The sequence below is a fragment of the Artemia sp. Qi Xiang Cuo genome, chromosome 6, assembly GCF_049724085.1.
Source record: "Artemia sp. Qi Xiang Cuo chromosome 6, ASM4972408v1, whole genome shotgun sequence".
Taxonomy (NCBI): Eukaryota; Metazoa; Arthropoda; class Branchiopoda; order Anostraca; family Artemiidae; genus Artemia; species Artemia sp. Qi Xiang Cuo.
The window spans coordinates 2,332,469-2,351,430 of NC_142799.1; the positions used below are offsets into that span (position 1 = coordinate 2,332,469).

The window sequence follows — 18,962 nt, forward strand, 5'->3', positions numbered from 1 at the left end:
AAAAATCCTACATCAACTATATTCGTAAAAGTGGTATTTGTAATTGTTTAACGAATATAGCAATTAAACTGTTTAACGAATATATAGCAATTAAACTGATCGTATTTTACTATATATTGGTGATAATCAAGGTTAGTTGCAAAATTCACGAGACATGAAATATTAATTATTTTACTTTACAGTAACTTCAGGACATAAATTACCAGTTAGGTTGGCACTAAATCAAACTATAATAGAACTAACCACTGCAAAAGAAAATCCTGAAGCAAAACTGTAAGGCAACTGAATAAGAACTGATTTTTTATAGTCCATTTTTTCAGACTATCAACATAGTCAGACCATTATGAAAACTTGATGGCAACAGAATAACGGCTGATGGTAGGCTCTGACTTTCGCCACATCAACTGCATTCACAGAAGTGGCATTTGTAACTGCTTACCAAAGACTAACATTAATTTTCGTCAACTTTTACAAACTATGGGTGATAATCAAAGGTAGAAACATTATTTTATGTATTTTACAGCAATTTCAGTACATAAATTATTAGGTTGGTTCTAAATTAAACTACAATTTAGAACCGACCACTGCGAAAGAAAACCCTGAAGTAAAACTGGAAGGCAACAGAATGAAACAAGTACTTCTGAATAACTGACTTTTTATCGTTAAATTTTTCGACCAATCACATAGGTGGACCATTATAAAAAAAAAAAACTTAATGGCAACAGAATAATAAATGTACCTATAAATGACTGACGATAGGCTCTGGCTTTCGCGGCATCAACAACATTCACAGAAGTGGCATCTGGAACTGCTTGCCATCCTTTCTCACAATAAAAGTCGAACAACATTTTTGACAGATCAGCAATAATTTGACATTCTTTTTCAATTCCATAGATTCTTCCATGGTAATCTAAAGAAATCGTGGCTAGTACACTCCTGGAAAATAAGCTTGATTAGATAACATGAGCATTTACTTAGAATCAGCTTCTTATAAGCACGTTTCCGGACAAAATTTTTGGTTATATTTCTTCTATTTCTTCTTATCGCAAAACTTTAGAAGTTCATGCAAAGTCACTGCCCCAAAGAGAGAGGAGGGATGAGGTGGAATTTGGTACCTGAAAATATCTATCAGGGTTCTAAATATTAGGCTGTTTATCCGTTCGTGAAAGTTTCATTCACCTACGTAGAATTATACTTACAGTGGAAACTCAAACAAAAACCTCTCTAGGCCATGGCCCACTATATTTCATTAATGGCGAAAAGGTACAAACTTTGAGGTAACGGTTGAGTCTGTATGATCCTGTGAACTAAACAAATTGATAAAACAATCAAACAGTTCGTGGTAACGAACTGTAAGTAAGGAGCGACCCGGTTCAATGGTAACCGAAACTGTAGAAAACGGGATTTTGATACCAATAGATACATCAAAAGAGTCAAGTTTTAATGCTAATTACAAATATATAAGTTTCATCAAGTTTAGTCCTACCCAGCAAAAGTTACGAGCCTGAGAAAATTTGTCTGATTTTCGAAAAAAGGGGAAAATACCCCCTAAAAGTTATAGAACCTTAATGAAAATCACACCATCATATTCAGCCTATCAGAGAACCCTACTGTATAGAAATCAAGCTCCTATCTACAAAAATGTGGAATTTTGCATTTTTTGCCAGAAGAAAGATCACGAATGCGTGTTTATTTTTATTATTTTTTTTCTCCAGGGGTGATCGTACCGACCCAGTGGTCCTAGAATATCGCGGGAGGGCTCATTGGAACGAAAATTAAAAGTTCTAGTGCCCTTTTTCAGTGACAAAAAAATGGAGGGCAACTAGGCCCCCTCCCTCGCTCATTTCTTTCCGAAAGCCACCTGATCAAAATTTTGAGATAGCCATTTTATGCACCATGGTCGATAATATGATAACTATGTCTTTTAGGATGACTTAATCCCCCGAAGTCCCCGGGAGGAGCGCTGAAAGGTATGAACTTTATCCAATGTTAACACATAGTATTGGTTATTGGGAAGTATAAAGACGTTTTCAGGGGGGATTTTTTCTGGTAGTGGGGAGAGGGGGTGAGTCGAGGGTTATGTGGGAGGATCTTTCCATGAAGAAAGTTTTCATGGGGGAAGAGACATTGCTATGAAGGGGCGCCGGATTTCCCAGCATTATTTAAAAAAGATTAGAAATTAAATAAAAAAACAAGTTTTTCAACTAAAATTAAGGAGCAACATCAAAACTTAAAAGGGATAGAAAATATTACATATATGACTGGGTTCACCCCCTAGTCAATACCTCGCTCTTTAAGCCAAAGATTTTTTAGTACTTTCATAAGAGCTATTTATTCTAATTATCGGCCTTTGTAATTAAGGGGTCATTTTTAAAAAATTGGAACAAAATTTGAACTTTAGCTTAATGAGCAAGGTATTGACTAGGGGGCAAACCCTCTAATATACGTATTCAAAATATATGAATACAGAAGTTCGTTACGTAAGTTACGTATATTTATTACTAAGAAAAACGTTCGTAAATAAAATTAAACAAGTTTCGAGAAACCCATTCAACCAAATAAAAGTAAAATTATTATGAAAATTTTGTTGTAATTATGCACGTATGGTGAGCCAAAACAAAAGCCTGCATTAATTCAAAAATGTTCAAAAATTAATAAAAAAAACAAGCTTTTTTAACTGAGAGTAAGGAACGACGCTAAAACTTAAAACGAACAGAAATTATTCCGTATATGAAAGGGGCTGTCCCCTCCTCGACGCCGCGCTCTTTCCGCTAAAGTTTGACTTTCTCACAACTCTTATTTTCTTTTTAAACAATAAAAAACTTTAAAGCAAAGACCGAGGCGTTGAGGAGGGGACACCCCCTTTCATATACGGAATAATTTCTGTTCGCTTTAAGTTTTAACGTCGTTCCTTACTTTCAGTTAAAAAAAACTTGTTTTTTTTTTATTTAATTCCTTACTTAAGGCGAGCGTCCTACAGAAATATCTTTGCAAAAAAAAAAAAAAAAAAAAAAAAATGAATTTGCGGAGGTTCTTAAAGTTTAGAACGCGATAATAGCTCTGGAAATCAGTGTTCAAAAGATTAAGTCGCTTAAATAAGGAATGAATTAGGACGAAGAGCTAATGACAGATACCAAGTGGAGAGCTTCGTACCCCTAGGTAAGATTATTTGTAAGGAAGTAGATGTAGAAAGAAGAGTAGAGAAGGCGTAGCTAGTCTTTTCACAGTTGAAAAAAAGTTCACAAGTCTTAGCCCTAGAGCTAATTTTAATACAATCAACTTAAATTAATTTTAGTGTTTATCCCAAACAAATTGCAACAGTTTTGAATTTGTTATCATTCAAACAGGGGAACAAAAATTCTACAGCATATAAAAATTGTCCAAAATCCGTCGAAGCCAAACTGACGTTTTTTCGTCTTTTCTTCTAAAAAAACTAAAAGAACATAAATTTACCCTTTAAAAAGTCAGTGATAGGGAAATCTGATGAATAGATCATGAATATGGACTCAGTTTACTGTTTTGACCACCCCCTGAGTCGTTTGACCCCCCCCCCCACCATACACACACACGCGCGAGATAAAGCGTATATTAATATAAGTTGCATATTACACGAAGTGCAAGTAGTAAATTTTCTCTGGATCCACGCAGAGAAATTTGCACTTCCTATGACGAAATACTAGGAAAAATCGTGTCCTAGTATCTTGCATATCCCCCCCCCCTGACGCACACTCAATAAAATAAATGGTTTTGCACACATTTCAAAATCATCTGCAATGTTCCTCAAAGGTCTTGATGAAAAATTATTCAATAGATGCTATAATGCGCAAGACCAAGCTGACCCATTTTGCCGACATTCGAGTTTGAAAGAGCCTGTAAGCAGTACACTTCAACTGATCAATTTTAGCCTCTAGTTAACTTTTTAGTTACATTCAAGATGCAATGTAGGTTTTGCCAAGCTGAAATTGGAGCAAAGCTAAATAATGAAAGGACCTGATGAGTTAGTTTAACTATGAGCCATCAAAGTATACATTTTTTTTTTCAATAAATACTGTTTCTCTACTAGAATGATTGAGATGTGTGGAGGATAATCACAACTTAATAATTATACGTATAATTATACGTATACGTATGACCAGAATATTTTGTGAAACTCTCAAAAGCATCTGAAGAGATAGGTGTTATTCATACTCTAAAGCGATCAGCTTCTAATGCCTCACACGAGAACTTACCACACGAGAACTATCGCCTCAGAACTAATGCCTCGCACAAGAACTAATGCCTCACACGAGAACTATCGTTTCTACCCTCTAGCCTATGTTTGCTTCTTAACGAAAGGTTCGTTGGTAAAGACACTGGAATGAAAATTATTGTAAGTGGACATGCAATTGTCCAGGCTATACGCCCGCGCGTAGTCATTTCCCCCTTACTACTTGGAGTGGCTCTTCAAATGCATCATTACTATTCCTACAAGTTCTTGATTGATACCTTGAATTCGATGAAGTTTTGTTCCTCCTATTCTGAAGTTTTAAGGTTTGGGAAAAATGCTGCCGTTTATTATGGAATCAAACTACAATGAATTACAATGAATCGAACCAGTGGCGGATCCAGAGGGGGGAGGGGCTAGGGAGTGCCCCCTCCCCCCTAGTGTAGTCTAAAGCAGTGTAATTTACTTAATTAATTCAAGTTTGCGTTAATTAAACTTGCTCTTAACGCAAGTTTCTCGGATCAACCTATTTTGCAACCACCCCCCCCCCCCTAAATTTTTTTTTCGGATCAACCTATCTTGCGCCACCCCCCCCATCCTAAAAAAATCCTGGATCCGCCCCTGAATCAAATTGATATTCAACAAGTGGTGGACAACGTTGATCACAACATATGTACTCTCGATGGTAGAAACACCTTTCATGGCATGGGTATCGTTGCTGCTGTAACCCAGGGCTAAAACTCATCTTAAAGAGTATCTCTAGTCGGGAGGTTACTGTTGAATAGATAAACGCTGCTTATAGAATCCGAATCGTCCATAGAAAGTTAAAACGATTCTGTCCTTTCAACATTATATTATGATCTTCTTCATCCAGGATCAAAAGAAGATAAGATTTCAAACCCAGATGTTCTTTGGCTTTACGTCATGGCATCTCAAGCAACCTAGGCCAGGCTGGAGTGAAACCATGCAATTAGTCATGGTCGGAGACCATTCCGGTAAAGCCAACATTTTCTTTCTCCCTGTGATCGATCTTCCTTCAAGCGACGAGAATCGTACCCTTTCTACACTGACATTCATTACCCCTCAGGGCGAATGATACGATTTTACTCCAGTTATAACCTTTGACCAGCCATTGTGGTAGAGATCCATGAAGATTATTGCTACAGAAGCACCTGAAAGTAGCGCTACAAAAGTGGTGGTTAGACTAGGAGGATTCCACACCCTCATGAGTTTTGTCAGTGTCATTGGATCTTAGAAGGATGGATCTAGACTGAAAAGAATTTTGAATTGATGAATTGCTTCACATACAGTTCCTCATCTTCCAAGTGATAAGGCTATTTTTCGAGCTCTGCAAGCCCATACCATTGTAGACACAGTACTTCATTCCATTTTCATAAAGGAACTTGATAATGAGGATTCAGATGCAAAACTTGAATTGAATACAGAACTTGCATTGAATACGGTTGAGCTTAGTGAAATCAAAGACCTATATGAGAAAGTAATGGATTGACGAGCTTCTCTTGAACATATATCCCAGTCTTCAGGTGTCATGGAATTCAGAGCTTCTCTGTCGGCTCTTAAATCAGAGAGACGTCACGAGACTCGAACAGGAAAACTGTAGATCTAATACATGGACATGGTTGCCATTCTCCAAAACTTCCTCAGAGCTGAACGTACAGGTCAATAGAAACTTCATTTGGAAAAATATTCCGACATGCTCCCTTACCTTGCAGCAGTTCGTCCTAACAACTACACGAAGTCGGCAAGGCTGTACCTACAGCAGATGAACAGACTTGAACATACAAGCCAAACCCATTTCCAGTCTTTAGAATAAGGCTTGCATACTGTGAGAAGATCGGACACGGTTTATCTACAGACTTGGTCATAGAACAAGAACTAATGAGAAGTTTGAAACGGAAACCGGATTGGTTAGAGGTGGAGGAATGACGGAGGTACAGAGACTTCAGTGGGTAATGGGACGTCCAGCCTGTGCTCACGTTAATCTTCCGATTATTATTAATCTTAAGTCTGATTTCAATTGCTTCTCGGACTACCTGTTTTATGCCTAGGTCATTACTAATAAAGGCAGATTCATCAAAAAGTATGTTGTGGCTAGGATTTTCATATACATGGCTGCCTAAAGCAAAAAGACCTTTGAGGTTAGCTCCCAAAAAGGCAGGATTAGCAATAAGAACGTGTTTTTAAATTATTCTTCTTTCATCTCATTGAATCGCCTTGTTTTACCTCACTTTTTTATCAGTCCTGGTTGAACTTCGCTGAAGTAAGGATGCTGGGACTGCTTTGAAAAAAAAAAAATTGGTTTTGATTGGTCGCATGTTGTTGTGAGTCTTTTTTCTTTTATATATTTTTTTTCTTGCTGAGGACGGCCCTTGGACATAGGACCGAAATATTCATTCAAAATATCTCCACTGTCTTGCAAAAAGATTTCCCTATTGTTCTTCATGCGTTTGTTGTTTGTTATGGAAAGGCAGTGTGGTCTTCGTCACTATTTTCGCTATTTTTACATTTGCAGATAGGTGCTTGAAACCGCTACAATAGAATTCCCTAATATATTGAATTTGACAGTTTGATTTTCAACAAGATCACTTACCTTTTTGGGACTGTTTACCCCCTTTTTGGAAAATCAGAAAAATTTTCTCAAGCTCATAGCTTCTGATGGGTAATTCTAAACTTGATAAATTCTATACATTTGAAATCAGCGTACAAAATCAAATTCTTTTGACGCGTTAAAACTTTATTTTTAACAGTTTCAGTTATTACCTGCCCAAGTTACTCCTTACAGTATGTTACCATGGACTCTTGCCCACTTCTCTTTCAACAACCAACAGCCAAACATCACTTGTAGATGGTGATTACCATACCTTTTAATGGGTACGTGATCTAAAGACTTGGTCGACTAAACAGACGAATAAAAACAAAAGCATAAGAAAAGGATTAACTTGCCTTTTCGTACCCGTTCCATGAAAGGGTGGAGACCATTCAATATTAGAAAAAGCTGTAGAAACGGAGTGGCAATCCTCACAATGTCTCTTTGGGAATAGGGATCGCTCCAGACATGCAGTATAAGTCTGCTTTCTTGTATAACAATTAGTAAATATCTCGCTTTGCTCAATTCCTAAAACATAAAACATAACTTACAACACAAATCCAACACAATTACACAAATCCCTAAAACACAAAATATACCTTACAGGGGACAAAAAGGCAAATCTGATGATATTCCAGACAAGGCTGGTTTTTCTTTTCAAGGAAGTCATTACAATCCACTAGTCCGATAAAAACCAAGCTGTTCTATTCGGGTCTTTTATTATTCTTTAAGGTACATATTCCCTCTTAAACTAGCAATTTATTCCCTCTTAAACGACAAGCCAGCAGCTGTAACTTACAACAAAAGGACAAGATACTCATGTTGTCGGATTCACTTGTTTCAGGTCTATTCACCAAGCCAGAATTATGATATTACTTAGAATTCCTTCCCAGAGAAGGATCTAAACTTGCTTAGAAATTTTTTTTTCTTTTTTCGACGATTTTTAACAAACTTTAAACTTATTTTTGATCTAAAGAACCCTGTATACCAAATTTCCAAAATTCACGTCGGTAAATGTATAAAACTAAATGTCAGCTACGGTGTGATAGCAAAATTTCCAATATTCGTTTAAAATAAAAACGGTACGAGAGCAGGAAAATAGCATACCAAGTCTTTCAAAGGGAATATAAACCTTAAAGACGAAAATTTTACCTCTTCAAAACTATGTCTCCAAAAATTTACCTGAATGGGAAGACGTCATCACTGCAGCACCACTTTGGGACGAGTGGAGAGGTTTCGTCGATACCCTATGCACCACTGATTGCTCCAGAGGGACTAAGGTCTTAGGCCAGGTTAAAATTATCTGCAGAAGCTCTAAAGCATACGGATTTTGTGATGATTTAGCAATTGAACATTGAGCTAACAGCTTTCTCTTATGAAGACCAAGTTGCCTGGATCAAATATGGAAGAGGATCGAAAAGGAAGTGGAAAAGTGATATGGAAAAGCGAAAAGTGAACGAAAAGGAAGGTAATAAGAAAATTGATCAAGTCCCCATCCACCACAAAGGTAGTACACCACTCACCTGCGTAGCGTTATTAGCAAGACAGGGGGATGAAGTGAAGAAGCATGAAATAAAATAGCTTAGGCTTCAAGTAAGCCGTTTACCAGGTTCAAACCCCATCCTCCAAAAATATGTCCTATTCGTCGAAAAGAAATACAAATGTATATATATAAATTTGCTATGTGATTATAATTTTTTTTTTCTATTTTTTTGCGAGTTTTTGCTGTTGAAAACAACCTGGAAGAAATTCAGTTTTAAAACTAGGGTTAAGCTATTAAAAGCCAGGGCTACACCAGTTATGGAGCATCACTCTGAAACATTTTCAAAAGATATGCACTATGATATTCCGTTCGAAGATCCAAAGTACCAATCGTTCCAGTGAAGGGATTCCCCCCCCTCATATTTAGCATGTGCGCAAAAACATGTACGAGGGCCCCTCGGGTTTTTAAAAGATAAACAAATATTTAGTTAAAGGTCATAATTAAAGATAATTTAAATTAGGTAAAGTTTTACATTTAATTCGTTTATTTTGAATATTAACTGACTTTTTAATACTAGGTGAGGTGGCTGAACATCCTGGGAGGACGGAAGAACCCCTATATTTAAGGTCATCTGATAGTATTTCTTGAGGAGGTGTGTGGTTGTGTCAAACCCTTATGTAGAAACCACACTCCATATTAGGGAAGAAACCTTAAGCTTTATGAGTCTCAATGAGCATATTGCCACAGAGTAGTGCATTTGAAGTTAATTTTCTTTCTTTTTTACAAAATAAACTCGACTGAATCTAAAGAATTTGTCTTGGAAGACTTAAGATAATATCAATTAGGCTGGCCAGCCGAAACTAACATAGCAACATAGCCCGGTCTTTTTCTTTGATAAAATTTATCATCCATGTCAAAAGTCAGAACAACAAATTCCACATTTGCAAAAGATTTACTTTTTTCTGATTAAATAAGGTTTTCTTTATTTCACCAACATAAGCTAAAGACGAGAAACAAAAAACACAATTTTGGTACAACAACTTAAACAAACTATATAGCAATTTTTATTTCGAGCTGTGTGTTTTAATCAGTCATAATTTCAACAAAAAATAAGAAATAAAAACACCATAATAACCAAAATTATTGAAAGAACTAATGAAATATAGAGTGACAGTTTGATATATAATAATATTCGTTTCTGGAAGTCTAAGCGATTTTGGATTCATTAACGCTATAAAGGAGAAAGCATTAAGACATATTTAGTTTTCAGTAAAGCACAAATGACGTTCTGGTCCTTAGAAGGCATAAGGATCTGTAGCCCTACTTCTCTTTGCGGTAGTTTCTGTTCGTTTAGAGCACTGTATAAAGACAATTAGCAGTAAGTTCATCGCAGATAATTTCTGGTTTTTCATTCTCGGTGCGAACAAACAGCTCCTCCCACATACTCTTTCAATAGCGCGTATAAACAGCTCCTCTTATTTGATCTGCCATCAGCGGTCCAATTACCCTGGAACCCGTATTTTGGCAGAAACTTTCTCAAAATGCCTTTGAAGGCAACTCGACACTTCGAAACCTACTTGCAATTCCTAAAAATATTTAATAATAACATTGCAGTTCAAATTACCTATTTTCATATATGAATTGAAATAAATTAATCCAAAAGTAGATTCTTTGAAATTTAGTGTTACAAAGGTGATGCCAAGTTTCACATTCAAGAGAAATCTGACTTGTCTACCTTTGAAAAGATCTAATTTCGCTTATTTTTTTACGTTCTCCGGAGCACTTGCATCTCGGTCCGGGTTCTTATAATGGTTGAGATAGTGGACGATCAAACTGTCTAATATTTATATACTGTGGTTTAGAGTTTGACTTAATTATTTATTGTAACTTCTGTTCCTTTCGAGTTTCATTTATGTACTGATCACTGTAGATAGAATATACAATACCAACAAAGGCTATATTCTCCGTTAAAAAAATGTGAAAAAGATTTAAAACCACACAAGATTCATTCTTCGCACATGCGCGATTCTGACGTACACATCACGGTATGCCTATGGAAAAACTGATTGAATGCCGAGTAGCAACTGAATTAGGCTGTGACTGTACGGCTTAGAATTTTTAGACGTGGTATCAAATGTGTTTCATGTTTGGAAAAAGATGACACTACAGTCTACAGTGGTATTGACAGTGATTAGTGATTTATGCTCGTTTTACGCTAAAATCGTTATTTGACTTTATTTCTGCTCGTCTTAGGTTTACTGTTGATCTTTACTTTTCGAAGAAAACTTTTTTTTGGATGGAAAAGATTTTTTTTTAATAATGTGTGTTCGTTTTTAATTGAAATAATTTTTTCCTTGGTTAAAGCTTTTTTCGATTGTTCAACGATTTTTCAACCGTAATTAAGGAGCGATTGGGCTCAATACTATTCGAAAATCTAAAAAAAGGAATATCAATAACAATGAATACATCAAAGGAATTGGCTTTTTATATTGATTCCCAAAATATAGAATTCACTAAGTTTGATGTTACCCATCAAAAGCTACGATACTGAGAAAAATGACCTGATTTTCAAAAAAGAGGGAAACAGCCAAAAAGTGAACCATTGGTCCTAGAAGATTGGGAGAAGGCTCAATCGGATGAAAAAGTTCTAGCGCCCTTTTTAGGAGACCAAAAAGATTCGGGGCAACAACCCTCCACGCCCCTTTTTCCCCAAATACACCCAATCAAAATTTTGATATAGCCATTTGGCTCAGTATAGTTGAAAGGTCCAATAAAAAACATCTGGGGATGACATAATCACCCACCGAACGTGCGGAAAGGGCTGTAAGTTAGGTAATTTGCCCATTGTTTACGTATAGCATTTGTTACTGGCAAATATTTGAATTCTAGCACTATCAGTGCTAGCACTGATGCCAATAGTGTAGTCATCACAGCCACCACACATTGTGGTTTATCTGCAACGTTCCACAGATCCTACCCGTCCTGCCCTAACCAGTATTTGTGCTGTGGGGGGTGCCAGAGCTACGATCAGCTTAGCTACTACAAGTGCATTATCTGTGGGGAGTAAGTGCCACAGTATTTGGCCCACTGTGTCACAAACCCGTAACTCTCCTTCTGGAAAACTTATCTTCCCTCGGGAACAATATCTCGAAATAATATAGGAACTCTTTCCTGTATCCCAAAGACTCTTTATTCTCTTTCCCCACCTGAAGAGCTCTTAACCAAGTCAAATAAATAATATACGAAAGGCCAAGGTAGAAAAGTGAAAAATCTTAATGTTGCAAATGAAGCTTATAATATGTAGAACTCAAAAATTGAACTTTTTCTTCTATCTCTGGGTTAGAGCACGCGGCGTAGCGCTCAAGTAGTCCAGCCAATCATAAAACTCAAGGGATGAGCCGGCGTCCGCACGCTCCTCCAAATCAATAGCCTTAGCTCTCCTTTACAAGAGCCCTCCTCGCTAATCGTGGAACCCTGATTTTTGATCATCCGATGAGTCATCCCCAAAAGTATAATTTCAGGTTAAGCAAATGAGCAGGAGAACGAGAATTTACGGAATTAAAATTCCCCAAAACTTTCATTTTAGTACCCTTAGCCTTTTGGAGACCCAGGAACAAACATGCCTCCATTTCCCAATAACAAAACCTATATATAAATAATGGGCAACTTGCCCTAAGGACTGTGGAGCGCTATGTTATTCCCAGAGGAATAATTATTGGACCTATTAACTATTTCGAACAAAATACCTACCCCAAAATTCTGATCGAATGTCCTTGGGGAGGCCAGATAAAAGAGCACTAGAACTTTCAATCTCCTAGTTGAATGAGCCCCCTCCAAAGTTTCTATGACATGTCCTTTCATATGGCCCGGGAAAAAAATAAATAAAAAACATATTAAAAAACACTAAAATACAATAAATAAACAGCACATTGAAGATTTATTGGTCTTAACTTAGGCAGTCTTATTGCGGTGCCTAAGACTGGTTTCAGGATTCTCTTACTTATTTAACTTAATTATATAATTTTTGCCAAAATTGCACTTCATTTTGGGGTAGCTGAACTCCTTTTTCCAAGATTGTGACATTCTTTATTTGCTGATCTCTTATGACATCTTAAGTTTGGAAGTTCGACACTCACGATTTTCACTGGATAGCATTTTGGCTCTCTTTGGGCCTAAATGTTAAGTCTTGCGCTACAAAATGGCAGGAAACACCACCCTCTTATGGTGCCATCTCTTTTACTATGTAAAAAAATGCACAATTATTTTCAATTCCGCTTGACTGAGCTCTCTCTGATATTAACAACCCTTGACTCAATGGAGTCACACAATGCAGTCAAATAAACACGTATCATCTTTCTCGGAACGAATTTAAAACATAACATTTTTGTATTTAGGGGCTTCAAACTTATAAAATAGGGTTTTATGATGTCCTGAATGTGATTGAGTAATTTTCGTAAATATCAATCCTCTTTTTGGGAGTGTTATATTCTTTTTTGAAAATTAGGCTAATTTTAGATTTCAAGTCATTTTACATATTAAGAATCATCCTTAAAAATCAATTAATTTTATGTGTAAGTTGTTGACAAATCTCCTTTTTTTAGTTTTGATTACTATTATTACGAGTCGATGATTACTTACAGTTCGTCGCCATCAGCTGTTTTATACTGATCTACAATAGAAACAAATCTACAAATCTACAACAGAAAGTGTTCCAAGGCCAAAAAGTGTCCCAAAAATATAGATTATTTTCAGCGGTTTCTTTCTATAACAAAGCCGTGAATCTGTCGGGTCCTATATTTTGTCCGTATATGCTAATATATCAATAGTAAATATAACAGTAGTTTAATAATTTGTAAGTGCTTTGCAACTGTTTCAACTAAACTCTAGAATTTCCAATACCTTTCCAACAAACATTGATTTTAACCAATCAAGATCCAGACTGGTTATGTTAAGATTATTCCAAACAGAGGAGGTACCACAGACACACTATGTCCAAAACATTACTCGAACTTCTTTGGTCATTCTGTAATTTTAGCTTCAGGGCTTTTTCCTATCCTTAAGGAATTTAAATAGAATCCAGATATATAATTTTCAATTTCGTATAATTTCTTCTTTACATTTAATAAAATAACCGACTTTACGTTTGAATTTACACGTCAAACATTATTAATCTAAGAGAACATACATAACTTTCAGTAGCCCCCCCCCACCCCAAAGTATTGGATTATAATATCTTCGAATAAAACAGGTTTGAAAACCTACTGAGAGTGGTTTCAGTCTTATACTGGCGAAAATCCTTCCAGAGAAGGGTGGTCAAGTGTGCTTTTTCTTCCGGGTTGATTGCATCGAAGCAGCGGTTATAAAATATAAGACAGGCCTCTTCGACGAGAATGACCAATAGGTCATACCCAACCACCAGGTCGTTCTCAGTCATTATGTGCCCCAAAACAACGATTTTGACAAATAACAAAAGCAATTCGACAAATCGTTCGTGTGTCTTTCAAAGACGAGAAAATAGGCAAGTGGGATACCACAAATGTTCTGGTCCTTAACATTAGGGATCACATGGAGCTAAAACTTCTTCGATTTTTCAATTAACAAGTAAAACAACGTTTAACTACAATTTGACGAATCGTTCATGTCTCCTACAAAGAGGAGTAAATAGACAAATGGGAGTCCATAGATATTGTGGACCCCAAAATTTTAAGGATCACAAGGAGCTCCACATTTTTCGTTTTTTCAACTAACAACTAAAACAACGTTTGAATTCAATTTGATGGATCGTTCAGACGAGTAAATAGACAAATCGGAGTCCACGGATGCTGTGGACCCCATAATTTTAAGGATCAAAAGGAGCTCCATATTCTTCATTTTTTTAACAAAAAACTAAAATAACTTCTGACTACAATTTTATGAATCGTTCGTGTCTCCTTGAAAGACGAGTAAATAGACAAACGAGAGTCCATAAATGTTGTGGACCCCAAAATTTTAAGGATCGCAAGGAGCTCAAAATTCTTCGTTTTTTCAACTAACAACTAATACAACGTTTGAATACAAATTGATTGATCGTTCAGACGAGGAAATAGACAAATGGGAGTCCAGGATGTTGTGGACCCCGTAATCTTAAGGATTCCAAGAAACTCCACATTCTTCAGTTTTTAAACTAAAAACTAAAACAACTTTTGACTACAAGTTGACGAATCGTTCGTGTCTCTTTCAAATACGAGTACACATTTAATCTTTAGATAAAAACAAGGGCTTTTCTGTAGCTTTCCTCTCCATTCAAGATAAGTCTCCTTTTTTACACTCCTCTATCTAAAATTTTGTGTACAGCCTCGTTTAACAAATGAAAAGAAGATAAAATACGGTCTGAGACCACTGGCTATACATGCCATTCACAAAAAAACGAAGAAAAAAATTTCTTCGTTTTTCTATATATATAAAAAAAAAATTAAAATTCTGAAAACAAATAGATATAATTAAAAAAAAAAAATGAAAAACCAAAACGAGCCTTATTTTCAACAAATGGGCAAAATGTTTTAGCATAGGACTGAAAAAATATAAAACAATTTGGTCCCAGGATCCCCACAAGATTAACGCAAATGCGTTCTTAGACCGTTTTGGCCTCAGAAATCATTTTAATTTCTTAAGTAAATTTTTTCTCTTCGTTTTAGACGAACAAAGCGTAAATGTAAAATATTTTCACAGTTTCTACATTAAAACTTAATTCACCTTTGACTTAATGCATCTTTTTTAGATCAAGCTAATATTTTTGTGACCCTTTTGTTTGCTCCAAATATTCATGCAGAAGTAACGGAAAACTACCCCTATGCCAAGAATGGGGCATTCAAAGAGACGAAAGTAGTCCTTCCTAAAGCAGTCAAGAACTAAAGTTAATCGAGACCAACGAATCTTAATCTGAAAATATCTTATTCATGCATTTCCGCCATCTATTCTTAGAAAAAAACTCGAAAAAGAATCTCTTATAGATGTCACTGGCTATTGTATTTCCTATAACGCTGACATACCTCATTAAACTTTTTTCCTAGGTTAATAATATTTGTCTGAGAAGAATGCTGTCGAGTAGCCTCGTTGTATACTCCAGACTTCTGCTATGACCCTTAGCTTCTGTGAAGCCATAACCCGAGTATTCTCTCTCTGTCAGGCCACAGATATTCGAAACGGCTTTACGGGCAACCCAGCGATACCCAACACCGACAGAGGGGGTTCAACTTCAACCAAAAAAAATAACAAATGAATTCCTGCAATCAACTATCCCCCCGCATCAATTTGCTCGTGTGACAATCATCTGACAGATCGCTGAAGTATCTTTCAAAGATGGGTCAGTACACAAGCAGTATACTCCGGTATACTCAGTATACTCCAAATCCTATGGACCCAAAAACTTACGGGATCCCAAGGAACTCCACATTCTTCCCACATTCATTCATAAGTTACTGAGCTATGTTCCAAAGAGGTTGCATCCAGTCTCCCGTCTTTATCACCATATCAACCCACCCTTCATGTATACACGAGCTGGCCTATTCCATAGCCCTTTAAAAATACCATCGTTTTTATAAATTAATTAAAAAAACTTTGTGAAAGCATCGATAAATAAGTAAAACCCAAAACGAACAGAAATTACAATATATAACCGAGTCAAACTCAAAACGAGCAGAAATTAAAATAAGTTGGGCGCAAAACCCCTACGCCTTCCCAAGGCAAGAACTAAACTTGCACTTTACTGAAAAAAATATAAGTGTTTTTACTTTTATAACTTTAATAAATCAAGTAATATTAACATTTTGATTACTAAATATCAGTATATGTATATTAAACTGACAATGCACATTCATTTGTATTTTTTCAGTAAAGTGCAAACTTTGTTCTGTCCTTGGGAATGCATACGGGTATTTAGCCCAACTTATGTTAATTTTTGCTCGTTTTGAGTTTGACTCGGTTATTTATTGTAATTTCTGTTCGTTTTGGGTTTCATTTATTTATCGATACTGATTTGTGGTAGTTTCACGCTTGGTAGATTATTTGATTTTATTTTTGCTCATTTTAGTTTAATAGAGTTCTTTACTTTTCTTTGAAAAACTTATTTTGTGGAAAAAGTTTTATTTATTAATTTCTGTTCGTTTTATATTGAAATAGTTTTTTCAGGAAAAAAGAAAATAACACTTTAAATCTTTTCGCTTTTTAAGACTTTACAGTTTGGCCTGCTATTTGTATGCTGGAGAAAAAGTTTCAGCGGTTTTTAACAACATACACCCTTTGATAAATCTGGACACAAATAGAGGTGTGTAATTTAGTTTCATACCTCCTCTAGTTAACTTGAAAAGGAAAACTTGATACCATTCGCAAAAAAATCTATTTACTTTCTATGATAGCTTGGATAAACTTAAGCTATTTTGATTTGGTTAAATTTAAAGAGCAGAAGTAGCCCCAAAAGTTTGAACATAAAACCCTCAGTGGTTCTTGGGATACTGCTGAGATGCCTTATTGGGAGTTATCATTATCACAGTGCATTTTGATTTAATCTTAAGGCAACATTTAGTTTTTAAACAAAATGGGCAAATGGGAGGGTTGGAGTGGAAGGGGGACTAGTTGCCCTCCAGTCACTTTCGAATATTAAAAAGGGCATCAGCCCTTTCTATTTTCAATCGAATGAGCTCGTTTCGAAGTTACCACGACAACTCCTTCGATACAAAGTGCCCTGGTCTAAACAAAAACAACAACAAAAAATATCACTAATCACGTTCGACTATTACAAAGGGCACTAGCCCTTTTCGGAAGTATGACGAAAACGCCTTCTATAAAAACCTTATATGCCCCCAGGACATAACTTAAAACCCTTGCCCTGAGGGCTGTGGGGGAGTATCTTCCTCAAAAATATATTTTCTATCTGGAAATCTACTACGCTGGACAAACTGGCTATCTCAAAATTTTATTGAATGTGTTTGGGGGAATGATAGGCGTGGGGGGGGGGGCGCAATTTGCCCTCCAAACACGTTTGACTATTAAAAAGGGCACAAGCCCTTTGAATTTGCAATTGAATGAGCTTTTTTTAAGTTTCTACGACAACGCCTTCTATAAAAACCTTATATGCCCCCAGGGCATAACTTAAAACCCTTGACTGAGGGTTGTGGGGGAGTGTCCTCCCCAAAAACATATTTTCTATCTGGAAATCAACTACGCTGAACAAACTGGCTATCTCAAAATTTTATTGAATGTGTTTGGGGGAATGATAGGCGTGGGGGGGGGGGGCGCTAGTTGCCCTCCAATCACTTTCAACTATTAAAAAGGGCACTAGCCCTTTGAATTTCCCATCGAATGAGCCCGCTTTGAAGTTTCTACGACAACGCCTTCTATAAAAACCTTATATGCCCCCAGGGCATAACTTAAAACCCTTGCCCTGAGGGTTGTGGGGAAGTGTCCTCCTCAAAAACATATTTTCGATCTGGAAATCAACTAGCCTATGCTGAACAAAATTGCTATCTCAAAATTTTGATTGGATGTGTCAACAAAATTTTGATTGGATCTGGAAATCAACTAGCCTATGCTGAACAAAATTGCTATCTAATAAAGACCTAATTTCCAAAACTTTCAACTACGTTGAATAAAATGGCTATCTAAAAATTTTGGTTGGATGTGTTTGGGGAAAAGTGAGAGGGTTAGTGAGAGGGGGGTTACTTGCCCTCAAATCACTTTCGAATTTTAAAAAGGGTACTAGCCCTTTGAATTTCAAACCGAATAAGCCCTTTTTCAAATTTCTACGACAAAGATTTCAATAAAAAACCTTATATGCCCCCAGGGCATAACTTATAATCCTTGCCCTGAGGTTTGTGGGGGAGTGTCCTCGTCAAAAATATATTTTCTATCTGGAAATCAACTACTCTGAACGAAATAGCTATCTCAAAATTTGTATTGGGTGCTTTTGGGGGAATGATGGGCGTGGGGGGGGCTAGTTGCCCTCCAATCACTTTCGACTATTATATAGGGCACTAGCCCTTTGAATTTACAATCAAATGAGCTTTTTTTGAAGCTTCTACGACAACGCCTTCTTCAAAAAATCTTATATGCCCCCAGGGCATAACTAAAAACCCTTGCCCTGAGGGCTCTGGGGGAGTGTCCTCCTCAAAAAAATATTTTCTATCTGGAAATCAACTACGCTGGACAAACTGGCTATCTCAAAATTTTATTGGATGTGTTTGGGGGAATGATAGGCGTGGGGGGGCCCTAGTTGCCCTCCAATCACTTTCGACATATTAAAAAGGGCACTAGCCCTTTGAATTTCCAATTGAATGAGCTTTTTTTTAAGTTTCTACGACAACGCCTTCTATAAAAACCTTATATACCCCCAGGGCACAACTTAAAACCCTTGTCCAGAGGGTTGTGGGGGAATGTCCTCCTCAAAAACATATTTTCTATCTGGAAATAAACTACGCTGAACAAAACGACTATCTCAAAATTTTGATTGGATGTGTTTGGGGGAATGATGAGACCGGGGGGAGGGCTAGTTGCCCTTCATTAAAAGGGAATAATTTAGGGGCTAGTTGGGCTAGTTGCCCCAGGGAATAATTTACAACCCTTACCCTGTGGGCTGTGAGGGAGGGGTTGTCATCCTTAAAGACCTAATTTCCAAAACTTTCAACTACGTTGAA

General features: G+C 36.6%; 1 protein-coding gene across 1 annotated transcript in view; it reads right to left on the reverse strand.

Annotated features, from left to right (window-relative positions):
- LOC148950788 (uncharacterized) overlaps positions 1 to 18,962 on the reverse strand; it is an 86,615-nt gene that overhangs the window by 55,660 nt on the left and 11,993 nt on the right. Inside the window, exons 3-4 of the mRNA XM_089090458.1 lie at positions 7,169 to 7,340; positions 740 to 936 (exon numbers count right to left, since the gene is read on the reverse strand). Of these exons, the coding sequence (XP_088946584.1) occupies positions 740 to 936; positions 7,169 to 7,340 (369 nt within the window). The remainder of the gene's footprint in view (positions 1 to 739; positions 937 to 7,168; positions 7,341 to 18,962) is intronic.